Raw genomic sequence first — 27,760 nt, forward strand, 5'->3', positions numbered from 1 at the left:
GTGTATTTTATAAGTCTACCAAGAGGTTTTAGATAGTTATAGGAAAGTTATCAACCTCAAATCCATGACATGTTCAATTCTTGCTCAAATGTTGTCATGCAACTTTTCAAAGTTGCTAACAATTTTTGCATTTTTGCAATTTAAAGACATCTACAACTTGGAATCTTCCCAGTAGGTCTAACATGGCCCATTTATGATGTCTAGGCATAATTGGGCCTTCAGAGCATCAATCCACATGTTTTTGATCACTTTACCCTATTTGACAACTCTGTCAATATTTGACATCTTTCTCATCTTTTGCTCCAAATGTTGTAGGATCTCCTAGCCTATGCAAGAGGATGTAAAAACATCAAAGAGGACAAGGTAGGTCAACACCATACCTTCATCAAGACCCATAACCCCTAACAACCAAAAACCAAACAAGAATAAAACAAGAAAACCAAACCACCTAAAGTGGACTGAACCTAATAAACTCCACCTAGGAATAAACTCAACCATGACCTTGAAAGGTCCAAATTCACACTCTTGACTTGGCTAGAGTCAATACATGCCAAAATCTAAACAAAAAATCAAAATAAGGAGCTTTGACTAGGTGCTCCTTCACCAATAAAGTTATTAACTGTGTTATTATTCCTATTTAATCATATTACACTTCTTAAGATTGGAATATCATATCAATTATTGAGGGTCTTAAAAATATGTAGTTTTAATTTTATTTTAAATTGTTTGATCTCTTTTCTTAAACCTAATAATCAAAAGAAGAGTTGAACTTCATAAAACTAAAGCAATTATTTTATGAACCAAAGTCTTATATTCATGAAATTTCTCATCATTAATATTTGAATGAGAATTTAATCATTAACAATTAATACTACCTTTTCATTTGAAATAACTTATATTTAATTAATTTATATAGAAATTTTATATTAACATATACACTCTCGCATCTTTCAACAATAGAATACAAGCTCATATCTTTTTAAAATATTGACAACAAGATCGTATTTCAATATTGTACCTATACATCTTGATAAAACATTTTCTATTTAATAAAAAAATTAAATTTAGAAAGCAATAATATTCTTGATAAGAAATTAAACTTAAATTCTGAGTAAGTAATAGTAGATCCCACATATCAACTTCAATACCAACTATAGTGACCCACACCACTTTCTTATCCTCCCCTTATTTCATTAGTTATAGACAATTTTGAATTAAACCTTTGGAATTGACTGAACACCAAAGTAAAACGTCATCCATATGGAATAAGAAATCGAGTGTTCCCGTAGTAAGAAAAATGTGTTCCCCACTTGGTAAGGCGCGTTTTAGTTTGCTGTCAGGACGTTGCCGTGATACCAGCTTCCAGCTTTAACGGGGAGGAAACCCATAATTAGACAGTATATTTCAAAGAATATCCCTGATAAACCAAGACTTCACGGTACAGCCCAGTGATAATATCCCCGAGTACGAGGTATCTGAGAAGAAAGAATTCGACGTTTGACAGAATTGGGTGGCGTAAATATTCCTGCTCATCCCACTATAAAATGCCTTTGCTTATCTCTTTCGGGAAAGCTCAGGTTATTTTTTCGCTCTTGCCATAGGCATGCATTATATCATTACCCGTAAAATGTGCATTAAGGTCTTGCTTGTATGTTTTCCTTTGTTCCTAATGCTTGGTGTAATTGTAGCAAATGCACACGCTCAAAAAAAGTTGGGTTTTTCTTCTGCCAGTTCAAGCTTTAGAATTGCAATTTTTGCAGATTTGCATTATGGTGAAAATGCATGGACAGATTGGGGTCCCCTGCAAGACGTGAAGTCCAGTAGGGTTATGTCCACTCTGCTAGACGTTGAAAGCCCAGGTTATGTTTTGCAAAATATTTAGTTCGTTTGCTTGCTCTAGATTCCCCATCTATGATTTTTATTGAATATATATATCTTTGTTTTCTCGAGTATTTTCATGTTATTAATAGATTTGAATGGCAATTTAAATTTGTAAGCAGTCATTGGGAATTTCAGAGTTTGCAGCCCTAACTTTATTTGCAATCAGGAAATACTGCATTGAAATATATGTAACTACAATTCTAATTGTTTGAATATATTTATTTAGTTTGTTGAATACACTGCCGGAATATGACACTTATTGTAAGAATTGAAAGCAATGAAACCTTGGTAGTAGGATGTTTCAGAATTTTTGGCTATTTTAGAGTACATGGCTTAAATTGCCTATAATAAATTGTGTTTCCTAGTTTGATTACATATGGATGGTTTGAGGATGTAGCTCCTTATTCGGACTGGTGGTACTGGTGGTTTTGAAAGTGTATCGAAACTCAAAAACAGTGATTAGGCATTTCAAAATGTTTGGAAATATAGCCTAGAAGTGACATTTTAAATTTTAATAGTTTATTCTGGTAGCCTGGCATTTCAGAATTATTAAGCCCTTTTAGAGTATATTGCTTAAGTAACCTGTAGTTTTGTGTTTTATGGTTGATTACATATGCATGGTCTATGTAGCTCTTAGCCTGAGTCAGTGATACCGGTGGATTTGAATGTAAGTCAAAACATAAAAAAACAGTTACTGGGCATTTTTGAATGCTTTTTTGGAAACATTGCCTAAAGGCTATTTTTAAATCTTAATAGTTTGAATGCATATATGGTATTTGTGGTTTATCTGCTACTTTATCAGAGGTCATGGTTTGAATCAATACAAAAATTGCAATACATATTTAGAATCCATGGCTTAAACTAATTATATTGGTGTTTTTGTGTCTTTTGCGTACCCCACATATGTTCATTTTACTATGGTAAATTTGAAACAAATGAAAACCTTCGAAGGAGCTGGGTGTTTTCGAAAATATAGTCTATATGTTGAGTCATTAATTCTTGAAAATGATTTTCAATTTTTAGCCTGTAATTGGTATTCCAGATTTTGTGGTTTATCTTGGAGATGTTATCACAGCCAACAATTTGCCTATTAGGAATGCAACCAAGTACTGGGAGCAAGCCATTTTGCCCACCAAGAGCAGGAACATTCCTTGGGCTTCTGTGTTTGGTAACCATGATGACATGGCATTTGAATGGCCTGAGGAATGGTTTGGAAGCTTGGGGTTGCCAAGCATTCAGTGTCCGGATTCCTTTTTGGCAACAGGTACTGTCAAATTTACATGTGTACTCTAAATTTATAAAATCTTAAATTGTAGGATTGTTTATTTGCAAATCAATGCCCATGGATGGTTGTGATTCTATATTTTTCTTGTTGATTTTGATTCTTAGTTTCTGGGCTGCTGAAAATGGTTTTTAGTAGGCAGTGGAATCCATTGAATAAAGTAGATGTCACTAAGAATTGTTTTTCACAAAATGGTAAATATACTAATGAATGTACATATGCCTAAAATCTTAAATATCACCTATGCTCTGGAGTAGTACCACTGTACTACACATGAGATACATGTTGCTTTTCCTGGAAAAATGAAAGGTTTTTTAAATTGTCAGGTTCTATTTTGACTATAGAAATCTGAAACTTCGGCGGTCTCCAAGTCTATTAAGTGTCCTGATTTTGTTCTACTAATCAAACGGTTATGGCAAGATAGATTTTAGAAAGAATTATCAGGAATAAATTAATAATATTTCAAGAGAAGGAAGAAAGAAGTTTTAACTTATATTCCATTGTTTCTGCACCAGGAGTTGACCAAATGACTGACTGCTATTTCCAACAGACATCCCGCGTTGACTTATTAGAGATGGATGTACAACAATGTTTGTCTCACTCATCATATGGACCTAAAAGTCTTTGGCCCAGTGTCTCGAACTATGTGCTCGAGATTGCTTCTTATAGGCATCCTAAATCAACAGCAGCCTTGTTATACTTCTTAGATTCAGGTGGTGGTTCTTACCCTGAAGTAATTTCAAAAAATCAAGCAAAATGGTTCCAGAAAACAGCAGTCCGAAAAAACCCCAACTCAAGGTAAAGAATGGATATGCAAAAGAAGGTCTAATCTCTTACTGTCAAATGCATTCAGATGACAAAACGCTCTAACTTTATGTTTCTTTTATAATGTTAAACTCATCTAGGATGCCAGGCTTCATTCAACTTGGTTTCTTAACTTGAGGTGGTATGTGTAAAAATGTATTATCTGCCTTGTTGGATCTGATTCACGTTGAACACTCTGAAAAGGGTTTAACTATGCAAACCTGCTTTTGAGTGGCTTTGAATATGTCAACTCTAGCCACTAGTTGATGCCCGTGCAACACTATTTTCATGTTTCTTAGAAGTAGGATACCAAATAATTGTGGCTGTTGATTTTTAGCTGAAGTTGGATAATTTTATGGAGTAATAAGGTGTTCTTGAATAAGGTTAGAGCTAGCGAAATGACATTTTTCTGGTATAAAATGTAGACTAGATTGTAAGGATACTAACTAGATTTGATGAGTCATTGGAAGCATTCTATTGAAAATGTGCAGAACAATAATAAGAGAGGCTTGTTGTTATGAATTGCAGGATTCCAGAAATTGTCTTTTGGCATATACCTAGTCAAGCCTACAAAAAAATAGCCCCTTGTGTTGGCACGCCAATCAAGAACCCATGTGTGGGCTCATTAAATCTAGAGCAAGTTGCTTTCCAAACAGCCGAATGGGGAATAATGGATATGTTGACAAATAGAACATCAGTTAAGGTACGGAACTTTATATTAAATTCTGATGGTTTGATTTTTGCCATTACTATTTCTTTTATTTGCTGTCCGAGTGGCAAGGGTACATTTCATTACTGAGATATTTAACACGTAATAATGATCAGTTTTTTTGGCTTTACATGACATTCAATTAAAGATCTATGTTTTGGTTAAATTTGAGATGAAGCAGTATCAGGCTGTATCTAAAACAATGCATATTTCCCTCATTAATTCTCTTTTGGATAAGCAATGGAACCTGAAAATTGAAAAAAAAAAAATGAAGTGTAGATGAGCTTATTCTATAGTTTTTCGTGATGTTCCCATTTTCAGAGTAGGTCTAAACATTTTTTTTTTATAAACTAAACGAACAAATAAAAATAATAACAATATGTTGTTTATAGTAAAAATCATAATACTGAAATATAAATAAATAAATACTATAATCTTAATAAAAATAAATAATTATACTATCAGGCTGTTTCATTATAGAAAAACAGTCACTTTATTAATAATAATTATTAAAAGTCAAATACTACTTTCTATCAATGGGCCATTAGTCTATTGGTGAAGTTGAATGGCTCACAAAGAGTCCACCAGGGATCAAGTCTTGCTGAGTGCAAGGCTCTGACATCATAAGGGATGAGGCTGAGATCGTGCCCCTAGCGATTTTGGTGGTGTGGATGCCCCTCAGTCCTTGGCTTGAAGCCTAAGAGGTTGTAGGCATGAGTGGGCCCGTATTGGGTTCCTAAATCGTTGCAGTGTTGGCCTTCGCTGGTTGGTAGCTTGCAGGCTTTGTGCCTTTGTTGGGTTGCCTCACACATCTGAACCCTCCATCAAAAAAAAAAAAAAGTACTACGTGCTGACCAATATATTAAGACTTTGTTAATTTCAACAGCAATCTCTTTCAAGCGATTTTAATGACAGGCAGAAATCAGAGGATCAGATTTATGACCATGGACAGCAACTTATCAAAAGAATAGTCATTTATATGCACACTAAGTTATGATCAGAAAAATGGTTGATCTTCAGATTTTTGGCAGTGGCCTAAGGATGATGAGACGATTATAGAAATCATTGCTCGTAAAAGTATTGACATGCTATTCCTTTGTCATCAGCCAAAAGAGGGTATGAAGATATCACTAAATATTGCCAATTCAACACAAGTAATAATAAATCTTGAAGCTATTAAGAAATGGTGCTGCTATTCTTTATCACTAATTACTAAGGGAGAAATATTTAATCAAGATTAATTGCTAATAGCAATTCAGCAACAGAAATAGATCCAATCAAGAACCAATTAAATAATTAATTGATGTTGTTGGTAAATAGGAAAGAGGTGCAATTTAATATTAGGTTGCACCCTCTCACCTACATGTCTCTTCAAGACTTATTAAGGGAGGTCCTCCAGTCCTCCAAAAGCATCATGGATAGAGGGATACAAGGAAAATAATAAATATAATCTCATCTCACAGGAATGAAAATCAATATTCAGTAATAAGTTAGTAATCATTGATGAAGACTAGCAATAGCCAAAAATATAGTATCGTTCCTACATAGAATATAAACTCGGAATTTATTAGAATCAAATACATAAACGCTCACAGTAAAATTCATTCCATAATATCTAAATTAGAGATCATTACTTTTAAATAAGAAATCATATTAGACCAGAAAATAAGGCGTGAAATTAAGACCAGTTGGACTTTACATGTAATTAAATCCATCTTGAACATCTGCAATCCATTGCACTTATGGTACATTCCATACAGCACATTCTAAACTACCTTATATATCAGTAATTCACCATTACAATTGATATACATACCAGGTCTGCAAGTTAAGGTTTATACAGTTGACATTAGTAGAGCATAGCAGTCACCATCTGTATATGAGCATTGACAAGCCATCTAATTGTTACTCAGTTTCAAGATAGTTTTTGCATATGTCACACTCTAAAATTTATTACGAGTTAACATTTAATAGGAGAGAGCCTCTTGCAATTGAAGTGGTAAGAATATTGTCCCAATATTTCAATGTAACCTGCCAGGGGAAATTGTGGTATCAGAACATGATCCGCCATCCTGCAAGATAAATGGTAAAGTAAGGATATCAAACAAATTATAACAAATATATTGATTCGATTCACTCTTAGCAACTTAACTCATTCTACAGTCAAGCAAAGGAATTCACACATCGATTAGATACAGATTCTTCAGCGAACCAGCAAAGGAGACTTATTTTGAGAATGTATTTGAGAAAGACTAATGAAGACAAAAGGGAGATATAAACAGAATTATAAAGAAAAAGGAGTTCACGACGGTGACTATAAGAGATTCAGCAGGACCCAGAATACATTCCATTGTCAGTATTGGAGCTTTTCAATCCGAGGCTATGATAGTGTGCCGCAATATAAAGTAAAGATTGATCTATCACAATAGAACATATTGATAGCTTCCTATTTATGATTAATTGAATTAAATATAATAATCATTAAACATGGTATGACCTTTCCATTATGGAGGTAATGGAAAGAATTCTCAATTGTTGAAGGCATCGAAGAAGGGATAGTCATATGGAAAGAGATATCTAATTTATGAACATAAAATCAGACATGACTGAAATAATACAGAAATATGGAGATATGATCCTTTAAAGGGTAATCTCTTTTAAAGAGAGGTATCTCCATGATGAGATATGAAGATTGCATCAAGACTAGCACAATAGAAGATAGAAGAACAGTCACCTATTTTAGATCGACAAAGGGAGCCATGTTCTTAAATAGAAATAAGTGATTGAGAGTCTTTATATCAAACTAGAGAAAACACAATCTGAAAGGAGGTATCTTATGTTGATAACCTAAGTTGCCGATTCGGGTTCCGGTTCGGGTACGGATACGAGATTCGGGTACGTGGGTACGACAATTTTCCTCCCTTGCGGGTTTGGGTTCGTCCGTATATGTATGCATGTATGTATGTTAAAACATTGAAGTTACAAATATAAATGAAGAGTGATACCTGAAAATTCATAATGGCCAATAAAGTTATAAATAAATTAATTGTAATACTGATACAGTTTCAGATTTACATGCATTGGCAATTGACATCAATATGAACATGATCAACAAACATAACTATTGGCTGGCTTTTACAAATCTATCAACAGTCATGTCCTTAGATCTACAAATGAAAAAATATCAATCCCTGACCTTCAAATGAATCGAAATAGATTGATGTTCACTACTATCATAAATGATGGTCATTACATAGAACAAATTTGGCTTGAATAATATTACCAAACTGTTGCAAGACAGTATCTAAAGCTGATAGAAAGAACATGCTGATGAACAAATCAGAATTACATACATAAACTGACCCCCTGCCTTGGGGTACTTCCTAGGTGCCCAGGTCCACTGTAGGTCCTTCACAAAAGGACCCACAAAGAACCTGTGAAGTACCCAAGAAGAACCAGTACCAAAACTGTACCAGTACCAGGACCCAAGCCTAAATAGCAGAATCTGGTAACTGAGTTGATAACACTTATTTATGTTTACTTGTTGAGAAACAATATCCAAGCCGAGCTTGGTAGAGGGTGTTCTTAGTGAGCATCAAGATTGATTCAAGCCATGCTTGGTGTTGGGTGTTCTTAGTGGGCGTTGAGATTTATCTAAGCTATGCTTGATAGAGGGTGTTCTTTGTGAGTGTCAAGATTTATCCAACAGGTTCCTTGTAGAGGGTGTTATTAGTGAGCATCAAGATTGATCCAAGCAATGCTTGGTAGAGGACTTTCTTGGTGAGTCTTAGAGCTTGATCAAGGAGATTCTTGGTAAGTGTCTAAACTTTATTAAGACATTCTTGGTGAATGCCAGAGCTTGATCAAGGACATGCTTGGTAAGTAGCAGAACTTGATAGAGGACTTTCTTGGTGAGTGTCGAAGCTTGATCAAGGACATTCTTTGTGAGTGTAAAAACTTGATTAAGACATTCTTGGTGAGTGTTAGAGCTTGATCAAGAACATTCTTGGTGAGTGTCACAGCTTGATCAGGGACATTCTTGGTGAGTGCCAGAGCTTGATCATTATTCAAGGTCATTCTTGGTGAGTGTTAGAGTTTGATTAAGGACATTCTTGGTGAGTGTCAAAAAATTGATTAAAGACAGTGTCAGAACTTAAGTAAGGACATTCTTGGTGAGTGTCAAAATTTACTTTTAAGACATTCTTGGTGAATGTTAGAGCTTGATCAAGAAATACTTGAGTGTTAGAGCTTGATCAAGGACATTCTCGGTGGGTGTTGAAACTTGATTAATGACATTCTCGGTGAAGGTTGACATTCTTGGAAAGGCAGTAAGGCAAATATTCTTTATCCTTGAAGGCTTATTCATCAAGGAGAAGAGAAACACCTATCAAAGGGCAGAGACTTGGTATTGTAAGTTAAGATAGTCTTATCTTTTGAATTGTTCTTAGGAGAATAAATAATATGGTGAAATATCTTTTGTTTGATAAGTTTATAAATATATTGTAGTTCTCACCCCAAGTTGAAATTCCTATTTTGGGGTTATCAAATTCAAGTTGAAAAGCAAGATGAGATCATAGTCATGCAACAAGAGCCACCCACATTGAATTCATATTGCTTGAGGACAAGCAAATTTTGGGAAGGGTAGACTATGATGTCCCCACTTCTAGAATAGGACTTAATATAAGTACTAAAAAGAAATGAACAAAGAAAACTAATAATATAATATAATATACAAATATGATAACAATTAACAATATAGAATAATATCTTATTTATTATTTGTAATTTTTAATTCATAAACTGCCGAAGCCTAGAGTATTTATTATAGTTTGTGAATATTAATTATTGTTATGTCTTGTCGAAGGGGTTTAGCTTAGTTGGTTGAAGCAATGAGTTCTCATTGTGGACACCCTGGTTCAAATCCCAAGAGGGAAATCTTTGTGGAACTTTAAGTTGCGACTCTTGGTCTTCTATTGGTTGTATTAGTCTCATTGTAAAAAGTGGATTCTAAGTTGTGACTCTTGGTCTTCCAATTGTTGTTTCTAGTGTGATTGCTTGTAAGGAGCTTGAATAAGTTGTAATTGTTGCTCTTAAGGAGCACCTAATATGTAAACGATCTTAATATAAAAATTATTGTTATGTCTTAAGCTCGAGTAGACTTGAACCCAAGACCTCCTTGCTGAGAAGTTCATAGTTTACCGTTGTGCTGTAGGCTCTTGCCTAATAATATCTTATTTATTAATATAATTATAATCATAGTAACAAAATATAAATAAATAGGTACTACAATCATTATACAAATAAATAACAATATTATTAGGATTTCCATTACAAAAAAATGATGACTATTAAGAATGATCAAAAGTCAAATACTATGTGCTGTCTGATATATGAAGACTTAGTTAATATCAGCAACAATCTCAATTTCAATGGATTTAAACAATGGCAGATAGAAATTAGAGAATCAAATTTATGACCGTGGACTATGACTTATCAAATCAACAGTCATTTATATCACAGTTTAAAAATTTGGTTTCAGCAATATCTTGACTGACCCAAAATTTTTGAAAATCTCAGAATTGGCAAAAATTCAGCAATAAATCGACACTTTTATCGAATATTTGAAAATATACAATTTCTTAAAATATTCTTTAAAATGCACACATACACACCAAATTTGTAGAACATATAATGATTTGAGATATCCTCCATATATTAATCAAAGTTTTGAGTTAAACAATAATTCATAGCAACTAAACTTAGTAGATTAACATCATGATAGAATCATATATCAAAAAACAAGTACAATTTTTGAATATAAATAAGTTAAATACATATAGAAGTCAAACTCTATGAAACTACAACTTCTGAATACATATTAAGTTCAAGTTTCAATACCAATGAAAACTAAAAGTAGCAATCATAAATTGCGTCTACGAGTAGAGCTCAAAATGGATCATTGCTGTTGGGTGGATGGTGTTGAAGTAGTTGTTGTGGCAACATCCTCAATAGGTGCCTCAAGCTCAACATAAGCCTTTGATGGATGACCAAGCTCATATTCCTCCTCATGTGTTGCCACTTCCTCATCTCAGTCATCTATCTCCAACTCAAACTTTGCTAACTGCTCATTAGTCAATAAAGGATCACTCACATGCGCATCTATATCCTCACCATCAAGAGCAACAATCCAATTTGCTGAATATGGATCAATGTCGTCCAAGTCAAGTGCTTCATATGAAGCTTTCCTTTCCACCTTCTTTTCATGCAAGCGAAGGTTGTACCTCACATAAACCAAGTCATTCAAGCGCTTTTGAGTCAACTTGTTGTGTTTCTTTGTGTTCTAGTTTCTCTTGTAGCCAAAAGCACTACAAAGCTGTGATAAAACTGGATGGCAAGCTTTTGAAGACTAGATGTTGTGACACCATAATCTTCCCACCACAGATCTGCAAAGATTAAAAAAAAGCATTTATGATGTGGTAAAACTTCCAATAAACTTCATGAGCAAAATAAATGCTATGATAAAACTAAACACATGGTCTTTTTTACCTAGTTGCAAGGTGTATCTCCTACATCTGCAATCAAGAGAAGAAAACAATGACCCCTCTTCCCTCTTGTAGCTCTACAACTCATCAAGTATACGGTATCGAAGGTCAAATCAACAACCAATCTTCAAATACAGGTGTCCAAGCCAATTTGAACCTCTACGTCTGCTCTAAAAGTGTTGGAGAAATAGAACTTGGGGTTCTAGTAGGCAGCTGCATGAATATGTTGGTGGAGTTGCCAATTCCACCTACAATCAATTATGTTCCATATGGATCTATATTTGGTCTCAGTTGACTTATACAAGTGCTGAATGGCCTCTTTGGCCCTATCCATAGCCTCATATAGAAACCCCATGGGGTTTTTATCCCCATCCACAATTCATAGAACCTTTACCAATGGTTCTGACACCTGGACATAAAAAATCATACGATGGAAATATTTCAAAATTAAATAATAAATCATCAATGAAGACTTGAAAACTTACTTTGAGGATGTCCTCCATTAGCTTTTCAAAGCTAGCATCAAAGAATCTTCATAACCTTCTCTACTTTAGGCTTGTTGGCATAAAGACTCTCTAACCATTTCTTATCTAGAAACATGTGCCTCAGGCAATAATGTCTCAGATATACTTTGCAAGTTGAGAAAATTAGTAGCAAAGCATCTGATCCCTGCTCGTATAAGATCCTTACCACTAGTGTGCTCTCTCATAAGGCTCAAGATCCATGTATGATTGTAGATTTACTTCACAATATTCCTTCCATCTTCAACCACCTTCTCCATCCAACTTAGTTTCCTAGGTCCTCAAGGAGCAAGTCAAGACAATAGGCAATACAAGGGCTCCAAAATAATGTAGGATGCCTCTCCACCAGAAGTCTACCCGGCTGCCACATACGTAGTTGAATTATCAGTCACAATTTGGATGACATTAGTCACTCCCACTTCCATTACTACCTCATCCAACATGTTGCACATATTACTAGATAGAAATCAAAGTTACCACTTGATCCCAATATGGACTACATAAAGCATTGAAGGGAATATCATTGCGGATCCAAAATCTTGCAATTTCCACCTTTGGCTTCTCATGCATCTCTTGTTCCATGCAGTGCCTAACAAGCTGGGTTGAGCATCGGGAGTGTTATGTGGAACCCAGAAGTCTGATAAAGACCCACCCACACCTCCTGATCCTCGTATTTGAGGCCCAATACAAGAAGAAACATCTCTACATGTTTGTGTTTGTGTTTGTGTAGAACTAAAAGTCCGGATTGGGGTTACCGTTGTCTTGAATGCCCTCTTTTTTGCTGTCTGATTTTTGTGCAAATTTTTGAAGGCATGTCAAAACCTCTCTTGTAGCCTCCTCCGGACACATGGTACATGGTGCAACATCATTGCATGAAATCTTTGCAATATGGTATTTCATTTGGCATATTCCTGAAGTCATATACTTAAGGCAATGGATACATTGGACTTGTCATTTGTTTGCTCTTGGGATCCCAGGTTTCCATTGGGTTCCTCCTCTCTGCCACCGACCATTTCATATAGTTACAAATTGGCATTGCAAGTCTGCAAGCCGAAAGATAAAGAATTATTAGATACATGAAGATCAAAGATCAAAGATTATAAATTAAAGTTTAATTGCAATTGCCAATTAGTATAATTTTATACCAAAGATTATAAAGAAGTTTAATTGCAATTGCCAATTAGTATAATTTTATAACAGTTGCAGACTTACTAATACATGTTACTGTTTTTAATATATATTATAGTAAATAAATTGATTTAGTTAAATAAATAATGTAACAGACTGTTACTGATTATTAACAATAAATAGATTGTCACTGATTATTAACAATTAATAGACTGTTACTGATTATAAAAAATTTAACTATAACAGACTGTTATTAAAAATTTAGGAGTCACAGACTACTACTTATTTACAGTTATATATTATTATAAATCATTGAAAATATGAAATCTTTTCAGAAAAATGTGCTATAGCTATAGGTCACTACAGTTTATGATGTTGTACATTTCAACATCATCATTTATCACATATCGTGCTAGAAGAACCTATAGAATTACTGTTATTTTGGGTTGAATTGAATACATGTATATTTTTAGATTCTATTATATATGCAGACTAAAACTTAGTAGATAAATGATGATAAGTTTTCAATATATATTGAGAATGATAAACTAAAGTTTCAACTATATATTTAACAAAAAAATATAACATAAATTAATAACATTCTCAATTTAAGTCTGTAACCGTTTTAAAGTTATACTAATTGCAATTAAATTGAGAACTATGCAAAAAAAAAAAAGAAATCAGAAAAATGCCAAAAAAAAGGATCCTGACCTATACAGAAGGCTGGTGTCATTTCTGAGTCCTGGCTATCTGTCTGTGGTGTCATTTCAGAGTCTTGTCTGGTGTGGCGTTGTGACTCCTGTGTGGCATTGTCATTTCTGAGTCCAGTATGGCGTCATTTTCCTCACTGCAGTGTCTTCCCTCTTTGTGGCAGCTTTCCTCACCTACGGTGGTGTTTTTGACTTAAAACTTTCAACTTAAGTCTATTTTCCCGTTGACCATACAGTCAACGATATTTGTGGGCGGTATATCGTTTGTAGCACAATATCAACTAAAAGAAACTGCAGTGATTTTTTGAAAATATTGGTGCGGATATATGGTCCATTTATTTTGCTTGTCTATTGAACTCACTATATATTATGATTTTAGCTATATATTGCAGAGTTTTTAAATTATGATTTATATGTACACTAAATTATGATCAGAAAAATGGTTGATCTGCAGATTATCAGCAGTGGCCTAAGGAAGATGGGATGATTATAGAAATCATTTTCCATTAAAGTATTGACATGCTGTTCCATTGTCATCTCCCAAAACAAAGTATGGAGATATCATTCAATATTGCCAAGTCAACACGAGTAATAAATCTTGAAGCTATTAAGAAAGGTTGTTGCCATTCTTCATCACTAATTACTGTGTGAGAAGTATTTAATCAAAGATTCATCTACATTCAGCAACAGATAAATAAATCCAATCAAGAACTAATTAGATAATTAATTAATATTGTGGGTAAATAAGGAAGAGGTGTGATTCAATATTGGGTTTCACCCTCTCACCTACATGTCTCTTCAAGACTTATTAAAGGGAGGTCCACCACTCCACCATAAGCATCATGGTATAGAGATATACAAGGAAAGTAATAAATATAATCTCAGCTCATAGGAATGGAAATCAATATTCATTAATAAGTTAGTATTCATTGATCAAGACTAGAAACAACCAAAAATATAGTATTGTTCCTACATAGCATATAAACTCAGAATTTATTAGAATCAAATATCTAAAGTTATAAACAATATCAGTAGAACTCATTCAATACTATGTAATGCCCCTTGCCTATTTGTACTAGAGAATCATTCAGTCCCAATCAAATGTATTTCATCAAACAAACCCAATCATATGTATTTTGTCAAACAGTTTGCTTGCAGGTTTGAATATACAGTTCCATAAACCAATATATGCATAGGAACAAATGACTAATAATAAGAAGTGTTGAACATGCCAAATAATTGAGAGAGAGATGAATCAATTATTTTCACACACTTAATGAAACTTTTGATCTGCTGGTTAGTAATTGTTAATGTTTTGTAGCTTTAGTTGGATAAACCCATGAATAATTACCTATGAGTTATAATGTGTTTACTATATAGATATATATATTAATTATATAATTAATGAATAGACATAGGGACATGTCTCTTCATAGGCTTATTCTCAATATAAATGGAGAGAGATTGCTGTATTTGGAAAAATATAGAAATCACAAACAATGCTATTTCATCTGCAGCAATCATTTGCATTTTAACATGGTATTAGAGCATGTTTCAATCTTGGGAGAGAAATTTTATTGTAGAGATCAGAGATCGGTATTCATGATATCTCAAGTAGTCCTTCAGACTGACCAATAAATAGTGATATGAGTTGTCATGCAATTTATATTTCCTAATAACTAGCCAAAGAACAAAATAGCATAATCTTGTGGAGAATGTCTGAAAACATCAGCATAACCTGGGTGCGTGCACCCAGGTCAAAAACCTGAAGCACCTGGTCTGCGCACGCACCCGAGTACCCCCATTGGCCAAGAATGCTCCGCCGCACCTTGGCTGCACCTATCGAGCACCTGGGTGGTTCGCGGGTGCTTGGGTGTGTCACGGGTGCTTGGGTGCAGGGGTGCTCCTAGGGTGCTTGCGGGGTGCTTCGAGGGTGCTCGCGGGGTGCGGCTGGTTGAATGGCCCAAATAGTTTTAAAAAAAAAATTTTTTTCTTTTCTTTTTTAATTTTTTTTTTATGCATGCGTAGAGAGCACTTGGGATGATTCCATTCTCATTATTGACATTTTGTCATTTTGTTGATTGTACTCACTTTGATATGGCTGCGATACATTATTTCATTTCACTGTTTCATGCTACTCAGCTCATTGTCATCATGAGCATCTTTATGATATATGATATTCATATTTGAACAATGAATTTTGAATTTTGCATCTTCAACTAAGTTAATTTGTTAAATGGTCATTGGTAATGGTTATGAAGTTTCAAGTTTCAAGTTTGAACTTATGGTTTGTGAATCACATTTCAATTATCTCTATTCAACTATATTTGGTATGTTATATAATATATTGAAGTATCATTTCATAATTAGCATTTTCAGTCATATATATTATATTATGCAACCACCTCCCCTCCCCTTTCGCATCCCCGCCGCCGCACCTTTGTTGTCCCCCCACCATCCCCAAATTGAGGCCATTTTTTTCCTGCACCTGAAATTCGTCCTGACGTTCCCCTGCACCTCAGCACCCCTGTGCCGGGGTAACACTGGAAAATATATACAGATTTGTGAAAGCCCTTACACCCTATTCTATGCAAGATGAAGACGATCTGTGATGATGTTACAGTCATTAGCAAGAAAACAAATGAAGTAAATATAAAAGTAGAAATATAAATTAAATAGCTTGCGATATGTGAAGAATGTTGCATATATATAGAGCTGTGACATTACACAGTCATTAACATTCAGAAAAGAACAACATATAAATGGGTAACAATATATTCAGCAGATTTAACAAGAAAAAATAGATTATCCATGAAAAAGACAGTAATAAAGGAGGTTTCGAAGACTATATCTTGTCCATGATGTAAAGACTGATCTATCCTGGTCTCACACGATTGAACATATAAAAGTGATGGAAACATAAGATGGGATATTCTGATGTAGCAATCAGTAAGAGGAAGGTCAAGACGATTTGGTTAAACCATGCTCTGTGATATATACTACATAGTTTGGATATTGTAGAATGGCAAGTATCGTAAATTCCATATACAGAGAAACGGATCGTATGAACAATCTAAACACAGTAAAATTCAAGTCACAATTTAATGGCAATAAAAGACTGAAGCTGACATAGAAAATGCTCTGACGGAAGTCCTTGCAGCGATAACCATTTTCAAAGATCACAATTACAAAGTGCAATTATGGCACGTAGGATATTTTGAGACAATTCCATGGATGATTATTGGAAGTAGTTTCTATCAAAGAACGATTTATTCAAATGACAACAAAGGCTCGATAATATAATATTGTCCCAACTCAGATCTCACAATATATGGAGCAAATAAGGCTTACAAAAAGCGATTAGATGGAAATCGTGAAATGGTCTGCAATGCTATTATGAGCCTCGAACATCTGGAGTCAAAGCATTTAATATGCACAAAGCCAAATTGCATTGAAACGACAAAGTTCCATGGTGGCAGAGTTGTCATCGGTGTTTATAAACTTATCAGATCGCATATTGTTCCAAAGAAGTGGGCACAAATAAAATACCACAGATTGAGCTCTGAAGTATATCAATAACTAACCACCAGAATACATGTATTTTCTCCAAGATAACTTCATACAAATAGAATATCCGAATTATGTGCAGTGGCAATGTTTGGGAATAAGGAAGGTCATCCACAAAATGCAAGATCAAATCACCATTTTGTATTGTCAGGAAGGACGTGTAACTTCACTATCTTGCCCAGTCAAAATAGGAGAGTAAGATAAGGATTACGTGGAACACATACTCCATAATCAGGGGCAATAGAAGAAAGGAAATAGCAAAGTGTGATTCTCAGCCACAGGAATGTTTAACGTGTATTTTTCTCATCCACGCAAACCTTGAAGAATAAACACAATAAACAAATCCAAATTAATTAAGGTTCATACTTAAAAGGGTGTAAGTTAATAAAGTAAAAGATATGACTTTAACTTATAAGTAATCACGTCCCTTGACTTTGTTTAGTATAAGAAGAGGTTGATTCATTTGAAAATGTGAGAGAGTGGGAAAGAATTAAGAGTGTGAAGTCGAAGAGTGGAGTTTCTGAAGTAAGTCAGACGTAGGAGAAGTATAAAGGAATAAAAGGATAAATATATATATTCAGATTCAAATCTGATATGTATAATAAGTCTGTGAAATAAAGTAATTAAAGAATAAGGAGGGTTCAAGTATAAGAATAATATATGCAGCAGATTGAAATAATAAATGGATAGATTTATTTATCTATTATATATATAATATAAAGGAAGATATCAAGGTCGGAAATAAGGAAGATTCGTCAATGATCTCATTATTGGTGAAGTTACAAGATCAATGCCAGTGAACTCTTAGCATGATTCAAGAAGATGCTTCTACACCAAAGCTTTCATAATGATCTGATGGATCAAAGAATTTACTCTCAAGGAATATCAGTGTTAGGGAATTTGATACTCAAGATATTTTGAAGTTTCCATTCAATTGGAAACTATTAAGTTGTAAAGACATGTGCCAAATCTATATATTTGATTAGATTTGTTGTAAACAATGTACTTGGTTTGTGCTACGAGTGTGTTGGGGCTATGTATTAGGCATGGACCTTATCATTATTACAAATCTAAAGCATTGGCAGTTGTTTTGGGAAACAATAGTTGAGATTTTAGATGGATTAATTCAAGAAAAGAAAAATGGTACATAAGGCATGCTACCTAATATGAGTACCCTTCTATAATGAGAAGGATTTTGGCACATTTGTCAAAGAGGGAGCAAATAGATGACATGTCTCAGTTTGCATCCAAGAATCTTGGTCATATTGGTTCAGAAGGAGTAGAATATGCTGAGATGGTTTCTCTACTAATCATAAAATTATTATAGTTAAAGGGACTATGATTCATGGGATGAAGTTCTATGTGAACCAAGGACCATAATATTCCTATATAGATGGATACTTGTTGAACTAGAGAGCATAACAATTTATTAGAGGCAACCTTGGCCAAAGAGAGGGAGCATATAGAAGATATGTTTCAGATTCAAGGGGAGTTTTTAACACCTTATTGGAAATAACCTTAACAAGGAGGTCAAAAGGTTAGTGTTTCTTTGTGAAGAAGTTCCAAGTGAAATTCCTTGTAATACATTCTTCTCCATGAGATATACGTTGAGGTGAAAACCTTATTCTCTGATATAATCCATGATGGATGTCATGACAACACCACATGATGGTATAAATAATGAATTCATGTGTATGGGAACCCTCCTATGTACATCATGAGAAGTGACGACTTCCAAATGATTATCACTTGTACTTGCAAAAGTTATTGGAAGGTGAGGACCTTACAATAACTTATATGTACATCATGAAGAAGTGATGACTTCCAAATGATTATCACTTGTACTTGCAGAAGTTATTGGAAGGTGATGACCTTACAATAACTTATATCATGATATACATGCTGAATAAATGTTGAAATAGATCATGAAAGGCTTTATCTTGTAAATCAACAACAAGTGTTAGATGCTATTAAATTGATTGTCTATAAGTTGTTTGTATAGATATATGATAGGTATTTGGCGAATATCTTGCCTTGATATTCTGATAGACCATTACTGCATTGAGTACTTGGTGAATATCATTTAGTTGATGCTTTGATAGGCCATTACTTAGAGTACTTGGTGAATATCATTTGATTGATGCTCTGATAGGCCAATACTCATGTTACCTAATATGATATCAAAAGAGTATTTGGTGAATATCATGTGTTGATATTTTGATAGGTCAATACTCATACGATATTATATAATGGAAGTCTTCTGAACAAAGATTTCTTTGATGTGATATCCTAATATTACCAATGATGTAATATTTATCACATGTTTATCCTTCCTAGCTAAGAGGGAGTGTTAATGTTTTGTAGCTTTAGTTGGATAAACCTACGAATAATAATCTATAAGATATAATGTGTTTACTATATATAAGGTTATATATATAATTATTTTTACTATTATATTAATTATATAATTAATGGATAGACATGTCCCTTGAAGGGACATGTCTCTTCATAGGTTTATTCTCAATATAAATGGAGAGAGATTGTTGTATTTGGAAAAATATAGAAATCACAAACAATGTTATTTCATTTGCAGCAATCATTTGCATTTTATCAGTAATTAATAATCATCCACCACCACTTAAATCACCAATGTAAAGATAAACATGAGTGCACAAAAACACCAACACAATCAACTCCATGATTTACGTGAAAATTCCAAACTAGGAAAAACTACAGAGAATCTAATTCTCATGAAATGAAAAACATTGACTAAGGGGACACTGGTTAAGATGATTTTTTACAACAAGGCCAACTATCAGAAATGTTCATTGCAATATGAAAGGGTTCTTCGAGTAGGCTAATTGCTAGGATGGCTATACCCCAGAAATACAAAAGGCTTACTGTGAAGAGGCTTAAAGCTAGTACATGAAATATGAAGTATGAACTACCACAAAATAAAGTGATCAAGCCTCTACAATTCCAATTTACAATTGTCTGAACCTTCACGAATCAACTAATTGATTAATCTTGCATTGCCATCACATGTAGCTCACTTATAAGCAATAAGTTTGTATGAATTAAATAAATAATCTTGAATTTGTGTACTTACATAGATCCCTCTTGAAATGGTCTTCTTTATAAATTTGATGCACACCACAAATCTGTCAGCTAAAATAGATCTGAGAAAGGACACACCACCTCAAGCAATGTAATGATCCTTGAACATAACATGTCACAACAATCACCAGTACTAATGATTATGATTGAACATACAAAGAACAACAACCAAACACTGAAATCAAACTACAAACATCACAAAGGAATCAAGGATCGACCTAAAAAAATGATCCACTAGAATGATGCATTCCATTATTGAGGCACAAAATAATAATACACTTGATGCTCAACCAACGGTAACACACATCACCTAATACAGGCAATCGGTGAAGGAAGATACCTAGTATAAATCCAACCAATACACCACATAAGCACCAAGTTGTCGATACACAACTAATCGACACATCAGACATTGAGATAAGGATGTTGACATCAATGACAACCATCAACTTCACATTTTAAGAATCTCCCCCTTTGTCATTACTGGCAACAATCATCAATAAAAAAACATAGAAAGATCACCAAAATTCTGCTAACTCTCAAAAACTCGCCCCCTTAAACAACAATAACAAAGGGATAAGAAGAAAAAATACTTTCTCCCCTTGTCAAACATACTTTGATCCTCTTGAGAGGAGGTACACCAACACTGATCAAGAAAGATATAGATGAACATGCTTCGTTCCCCTTGAGTGGAAGAACACGAGCATAGATCGAGAAAGATATAATGTGCAAAACTATTGTGCACCAATGCATACTAACGAGCACTAGGTTGGGGCAAAATGCTTAGCTTCTCTCTGAAATACTCAAAAAGTAACCTTAGAGAAAGGTTTTGTGAATATGTCTACAATTTGCTCCTTTGTCGATACATACTCCAAGTTAACTTCGTCAACCTCAACTTTTTTTCTAATAAAGTGATAGGTCTCTAACAACTTCAGCAATACTTATCCTTTTCAAATTATCAAAGTTTATGCTACACATTCTTTGTGCTAGAGTCAATTGTCATCAACTTGAGATATCAAGCATCCTTTTGTAGCTCCTTCCAATTAGTACATATCTTGTTGATTCTCTTGCCAACTGCAATTAATGCTTCTAGGCTCTTCTTGATCTCACAAGCTTCATTCTTGAAAATAACATCATATCCATTCTCACACATTGTTCCAATACTTAAACAAATTACAATACAAACCCCTCACACAATAAACATTTTTAGTGTAATGCTTTCCATCAAAAGTAATTGACCCTTGCCCAACAATATATATTGCTTTGTCATCACCAAATCTAACAAGATCACCATCATATGTGTCAAGTGAAACAAAATTACTCATATCTTTAGTTATATGATGAGAACAACCACAATCTATCAAGCATTCATTCTTTTTCCTTTTGACATATAAAGCAATTTCAATATCATTAATCTTAACACAAATGTCAGATATATCAATTTCAGATTTCTTGACCTCTTCCTCATCTTCTTCAACACAAAACAAATAATCTTCACTGTCTTGCTCATCATTACAAATACTAGCATCTTCATTCACATAATAAGCCTTTTTATTGGATCTTATAAACTTCTATCTAGGACCTCTCTCCAAAATCTAGTAGTTAAATGGCCAACTTTACCACATCTAAAAGATTTCAGAGGTAACACACCTTTATACTTGCCGATACCTTTCTTCAATCATATGGAAAAGCTAGCTTCCATCTCTTCTTCATCATCACTGTTAGGTTTTTCAACTTTGGTAAGCTGTTTTTTGTATACTCTCGTCATTGCCAAACTTTCTCAGTTCAAACCTGTCAATGTGCCAAACATTTGCTCCTTCGTAAATTTCTTAAATAGCTGAAACTTTGTCATTGTAACTATCAAATAATGTCATTAAAATCTTCTCTGTAGAGTCTTCATCAGTTATGTTGTCATCTTGATTCTTGATTTCATATATAGCACTTTCAACTTTTTGGAAATACCTCTTGATACCTTCACCATCTTCCGTTCTAGGATTCACATAATATCTCTTTGCAGTCAATTTCTTAAAAAGCTTCACCTTATCATTTCTTGCATAGACTTCTCTAAATGTTTCCCAAACCTCATTAGCAGTCTTCAAAGAAATAACTTTAGCTCTTTTTGGTTTAGATAAAGCACTAGTAATTGCATACCTTTTCTTTCTCATTCTCTTCATATGCTTTGATTTTATCTGCAATTTGTAAGCCATTTTGAGAGAACACATACATAGTCTCCACTTGCTTCCAAGTCTTGTAACTACCAATCGATACTAGATAACCTTTCATTTGATCATTCCATGAATTGTAGTCCAATCCATCAATCATAGGGTATTCAATTTGTGCACCAATGGATTGTCCTCAAGCGGTTAAGCTCAACACCAAGGACAACCAACGGTAACACACATCACCTAATGCAGGCAATTGGTGAAGGAAGATACCTGGTATGAATCTAACCAATGCACCACATAAGCACCAAGTTGTCGATACACAACTAATCGACACACCAGACATTGAGATAAGGATGTTGACATCAACGACAACCATCAACTTCATAGTTTAAGAATTTCCCCCTTTGTCATTACTGGCATCAATCATCAATAAAAAAACATAGAAAGATCACCAAAAGTCTCCTAACTCTCAAAAACTCGCCCCCTTTAACAACAATAACGAAGGGATAAGAAGAAAAAATACTTTGTCCACTTGTCAAACATACTTTGATCCTCTTGAGAGGAGGTACACCAACACTCCAAAAAGATATAGATGAACATGCTTTGTTCCCCTTGAGTAGAAGAACACTAGCACTGATCCAGAAAGATATAATGTGCAAAACTATTGCACACCAATGCATACTAACAAGCACTAGGTTGGGGCAAAATGCTCAACTTCCCTTTGAAATACTCGAAAGTAACCTTAGACAAAGGTTTTGTGAATATGTCTGCAATTTGCTCCTTTGTCGATACATACTCCAACTTAACTTCTCCAGGCTCTTTGTGCTACAGCCAACTGTCATCAGCTTGAGAAATCAAGCATCCTTTTGTAGCTCCTTCCAACTAGTACATATCTTGTTGATTCTCTTGCCAACTACAATTAATGCTTCCATGCCAACTACAATTAATGCTTCCAGGCTCTTCTTGATCTCACAAGCTTCATTCTTGAAAATAACATCATATCCATTCTCACACATTGTTCCAATACTTAACAAGTTACGATACAAACCCCTCACATAAAAAACCTTGTTAGTGTAATGCTTTCCATCAAAAGTAATTGACCCTTTCCCAACAATATATATTGCTTTGCCATCACCAAATCTAACAAGATCACCATCATACATGTCAAGTGAAACAAAATTACTCATATCTTTAGTTATATGATGAGAATAACCACAATCTATCAAGCATTCATTCTTTTTCCTTCTAACATGTAAAGTAATTTCAATATCATTAATCTTAACACAAATGTCAGATATATCAATTTCAGATTTCTTGACCTCTTCCTCATCTTCTTCAACATAAAACAAATAATCTTCACCGTCTTACTCATCATTACAAATACTAGCATCTTCATTCACATAGTAAGCCTTTTTATTGGATCTTATAAACTTCTGTCGAGGACCTCTCTCCAAATATCTAGTACTTAAATGGCCAACTTTACCACATCTAAAACATTTCAGAGGTAATATACCTTTATACTTGCCGATACCTTTCTTCAATCATATGGAAAAGCTAGCTTCCATCTCTTCTTCATCATCACTGTTAGGTTTTTCAACTTTGGTAAGCTGTTTTTTGTATACTCTCGTCATTGCCAAACTTTCTTAGTTCAAACCTGTCAATGTGCCAAACATTTGCTCCTTCGTAAATTTCTTCAATAGCTGAAACTTTTTCATTGTAACTGTCAAATAATCTCATTAAAATCTTCTCTATAGAGTCTTCATCAATTATGTTGTCGTCTTGATTCTTGATTTCATTTACAGCACTTTCAACTTTCTGGAAATACCTCTTGATACCTTCACTATCTTCCATTCTAGGATTCACATAATATCTCTTTGCAGTCAATTCTTAAAAAGCTTCACCTTATCATTTCTTGCATAGACTTCTCTAAATGTTTCCCAAACCTTATTAGCAGTCTTCAAAGAAATAACTTTAGCTTGTTCTGGTTTAGATAAAGCACTAGTAATTGCATACCTTTTCTTTCTCATTCTCTTCATATGCTTTGATTTCATATGCAATTTGTAAGCAATTTTGAGAGAACACATACATAGTCTCCACTTGCTTCCAAGTCTTGTAACTACCAATCGATACCAGATAACCTTTCATCTGATCATTCCATGAACTGCAGCCCAATCCATCAATCATAGGGTATTCAATTCGTGCGCCAATGGATCTTCCTCAAGCGGTTAAGCTCAACACCGAGGAGCCAAGCTTTGATACCAATTGTTAAACATGCCAAATAATTGAGAGGGAGGTGAATCAATTATTCCCACACATTTTTGTTTTTGATTTGTGGGTTAATACTTCAACCGCCACTTAAGATTTGTCAGTTATAGCATAGTAAATTACCAATGTAAGGATAAATATGAATGCACAGAAACATAAATACAATCAACACTGAGATTTACGTGGAAAATCCAAACTGGGAAAAACCATAAAGAAGCTAATTCTCATGAAATGGAAAACACTGATTGAGGTGGGGCACTGGTTAAGGTGATTTTGTATAGCAAGGATAACTGCCTAAAATGCTCACTGCAATATGTAAAGGTTTTGTTGGTAGGCTAACTGCTAGGATGGCCATGCCCCAGAAATATAAAAGGGCTCACTACCAACAGGCTTATAGCCAATACATGAAAGATGACGTATGAACGACCACAGAATGAAGTTGTCAAGCCTCTGCAATTTCCGTTTACAACTGTTTGCATCCCCTCGAATCAAGTAATTGAGTAAGCTCACACTACCATATGTAACTAGCATATAAGAAACAAGATTGTATGAATCAAATTCACGGACTTGCATAGACCCCTCTTGAAATGATCTATATATTTTGGATGCACACCACATTTCTATTGGCTAAAATAGATTTGAGAAATGACACATTGCCTCAAGCAATGCAAGGATCGTCAAACATAACATGATGTCACAATGATCACTGGTATCAATGTTTATGATTGAACATGCTAGGAACAACTGCTGGGACCAAAATCGAACCACATGTATCACAGAAGATCGACCCAAAAGCACGATCAACCAGAACAATTCAAACCATCAGTGAGGCACAAAATGGTAAAGCCATTAATACTTAGCCAAGGGTAACACACTTCAACTGATACAGGAAATCAATGAAGGAAGATATCTAGTATGAATCCAACCGATACACGACATAAGCACCAAGCTTCTGAGGTTGAGATAAGGATGTTGCCATCAATGACAAGCATCAGCCTCACATTCTAACATGAAGTAGTTCCAGCCTTATGAGTAATGTATGACATATTACAGATTATCACTTGTAAAGTTATATTGGAAATACATATCACTGTAGGTAGAGTATAATCATCAACAAACCTCAATTCTATTATTGCTTACAGATATTAACAAGAGCTGCTTAGAATATTTCAAACCTTTCCTTTTGAATAACAGATTGGATATTGGGCTTCCAGGAGTGGATGCCGCTACAGAAGAAGTTTTGCTTATATTGCAGCTATGGCAGTTACCTTATCATTGGATTAATCCCTGCATTCTGCAATATTCTTTCCGAGAAGTTCAACACTCAACCAATCCGGATTATGAAAACCCAACAAGAGTAGTGTCACAATGCTCTGTGAATGCAATCCACCAGCATAGAAGTTTGATGATGTTCACAAAGAATAGGGACTTATATCTTGTGTATATACAACTGTAGTATTAGGTTCATTGGATCATGATCTTGCAGGCAAACAACAACCAGTCTGCGTTTTCATGCATACTCCGTCACTTCTATATTCCTATGATAGTTTATTGGAACTGACAGTGATAATTTGATACGCTTGATGTCTGCTGTGTCTCTAAAACCTAACCATGATGTTCACAATCCATAAATTTACCTCCGCATATTTCAAACTCCCTCCAAACATGCATTGACAATCTCCAACCACATATTTAACCATTAATATTGAATACTATTACAAACTCCCACTTATGCCAATATAATATTCTGTCTTTTAACTGCTCTGAGTACATATTGATCATTTCTAAATTTATTGTTCTCCAGAACGTCCATTGACAGCCCAATTGAAGAATCTGAATAATTCTTCCAAGCCCACTTAGGATAGATTTTCCACTATTGAAAACAGTTTCCCAGATGCATCCCAAGTTTTTTTTCATTTTTAGAGAAGCTCTCAAATCATTAAAAAATAAATGTTAAATCTTCTTCATATCTGCTTTCATCCCTAGCTCTTCTTTTATAATATTATTTTCCTGTTCCAATCAGTTCTCATACTGTTATGATTATATAGTGAGTTTAATTAATTTTATTCTAAATTCACTATATAAATACATATAATATTAACTTTTTATTTAATTTAAGGTAATAGTATTTAATAATTAATTTTAATTTCATTTTGTACCATATAACCTTTATGCATGAAACGAGACATTACATACTTTCTAAAATATAGATCATTACTTTTAAATAAGAAATTATATCAGACCAGAAAATAAGATGTGAAATGAAGGCCAATAGGACTCAACTTGTAATCAAATCCATCTTGAACATCTGCAATCCATTGCATTTATAATACATTCCATACAGCACAATCCAAACTACCTTATATATCCGTAATTCACAATTACAATCAATATATATACCAGGTCTGCAAGTTAAGGTTTATACAATTGACATTAGTAGAGCATAGCAGTCACCATCTGTATACGAGCACTGAGGAGCCATCTAGTTGTTACATAGGATCAAGAGAATTTTTGCATGTCACACTCTAAAATTTATTATGAGTTAAAATTTAATGGGTAAGAGCCTCTTGCAATTAAACTTGAAGTGGTAAGAATAGTGTCACAATATTTCAAGGTAACCTGTCAGGGGCCATAATTTTATTTCAAATTATTGTTAAGAGCACTTATGTCTACTGGTGTATGCAGGCTGTATTTGTTGGTCATAACCATGGTTTGGATTGGTGTTGCCCACGGAAGAATCTGTGGCTTTGTTTTGCTCGGCATACTGGTTATGGAGGTTATGGTAGTTGGCCAAGAGGGGCTAGAATTTTAGAGCTTGTTGAAGAAAATTCTGAACTTAAATCATGGATCAGAATGGAGGATGGAACAAGCCATAGTCATATTACAATATCTTCTGCATGAAAGCTTGACTTAAATTCTATCTACGTTGGTAAAAATTCACTTAGATTTTGATTTGTTTTCTTTTTCACCTAAGAAGACCATTGTCCTATGATTTCGTTGTATATAAACTCAATAATTTTCATAAGAGTGGTTCTTAGTACTTGCATACTAAAGAGATTTACATCTTGA

The 27,760-nt window shown here is 34.2% G+C and overlaps 1 protein-coding gene across 6 annotated transcripts; it reads left to right on the forward strand.

Moving 5' to 3' along the window:
* The first annotated feature begins 1,298 nt into the window (after positions 1 to 1,298).
* Positions 1,299 to 27,744, forward strand: LOC149564924 (putative inactive purple acid phosphatase 16). 6 transcript variants are annotated; one of them, XM_089818465.1, is made up of 6 exons: positions 1,299 to 1,577; positions 1,761 to 1,859; positions 2,924 to 3,145; positions 3,679 to 3,961; positions 4,496 to 4,670; positions 27,377 to 27,744. In XM_089818465.1, exons 2-6 carry the CDS (start codon positions 1,829 to 1,831, stop codon positions 27,590 to 27,592), a joined length of 927 nt encoding a protein of 308 aa, XP_089674591.1. In that variant the 5' UTR covers positions 1,299 to 1,577; positions 1,761 to 1,828; the 3' UTR covers positions 27,593 to 27,744. The 6 variants fall into 6 exon arrangements, with proteins under 6 accessions (XP_089674591.1, XP_089674587.1, XP_089674589.1 ...); XM_089818466.1 differs by having other exon boundaries at positions 1,321 to 1,648; XM_089818464.1 differs by having other exon boundaries at positions 1,321 to 1,639.
* The last annotated feature ends 16 nt before the right edge of the window (positions 27,745 to 27,760 follow it).

This window comes from Cupressus sempervirens, chromosome 3 (assembly GCF_028749045.1).
Source record: "Cupressus sempervirens isolate cs-2001-9-10 chromosome 3, ASM2874904v1, whole genome shotgun sequence".
In the NCBI taxonomy this organism is placed as follows: Eukaryota; Viridiplantae; Streptophyta; class Pinopsida; order Cupressales; family Cupressaceae; genus Cupressus; species Cupressus sempervirens.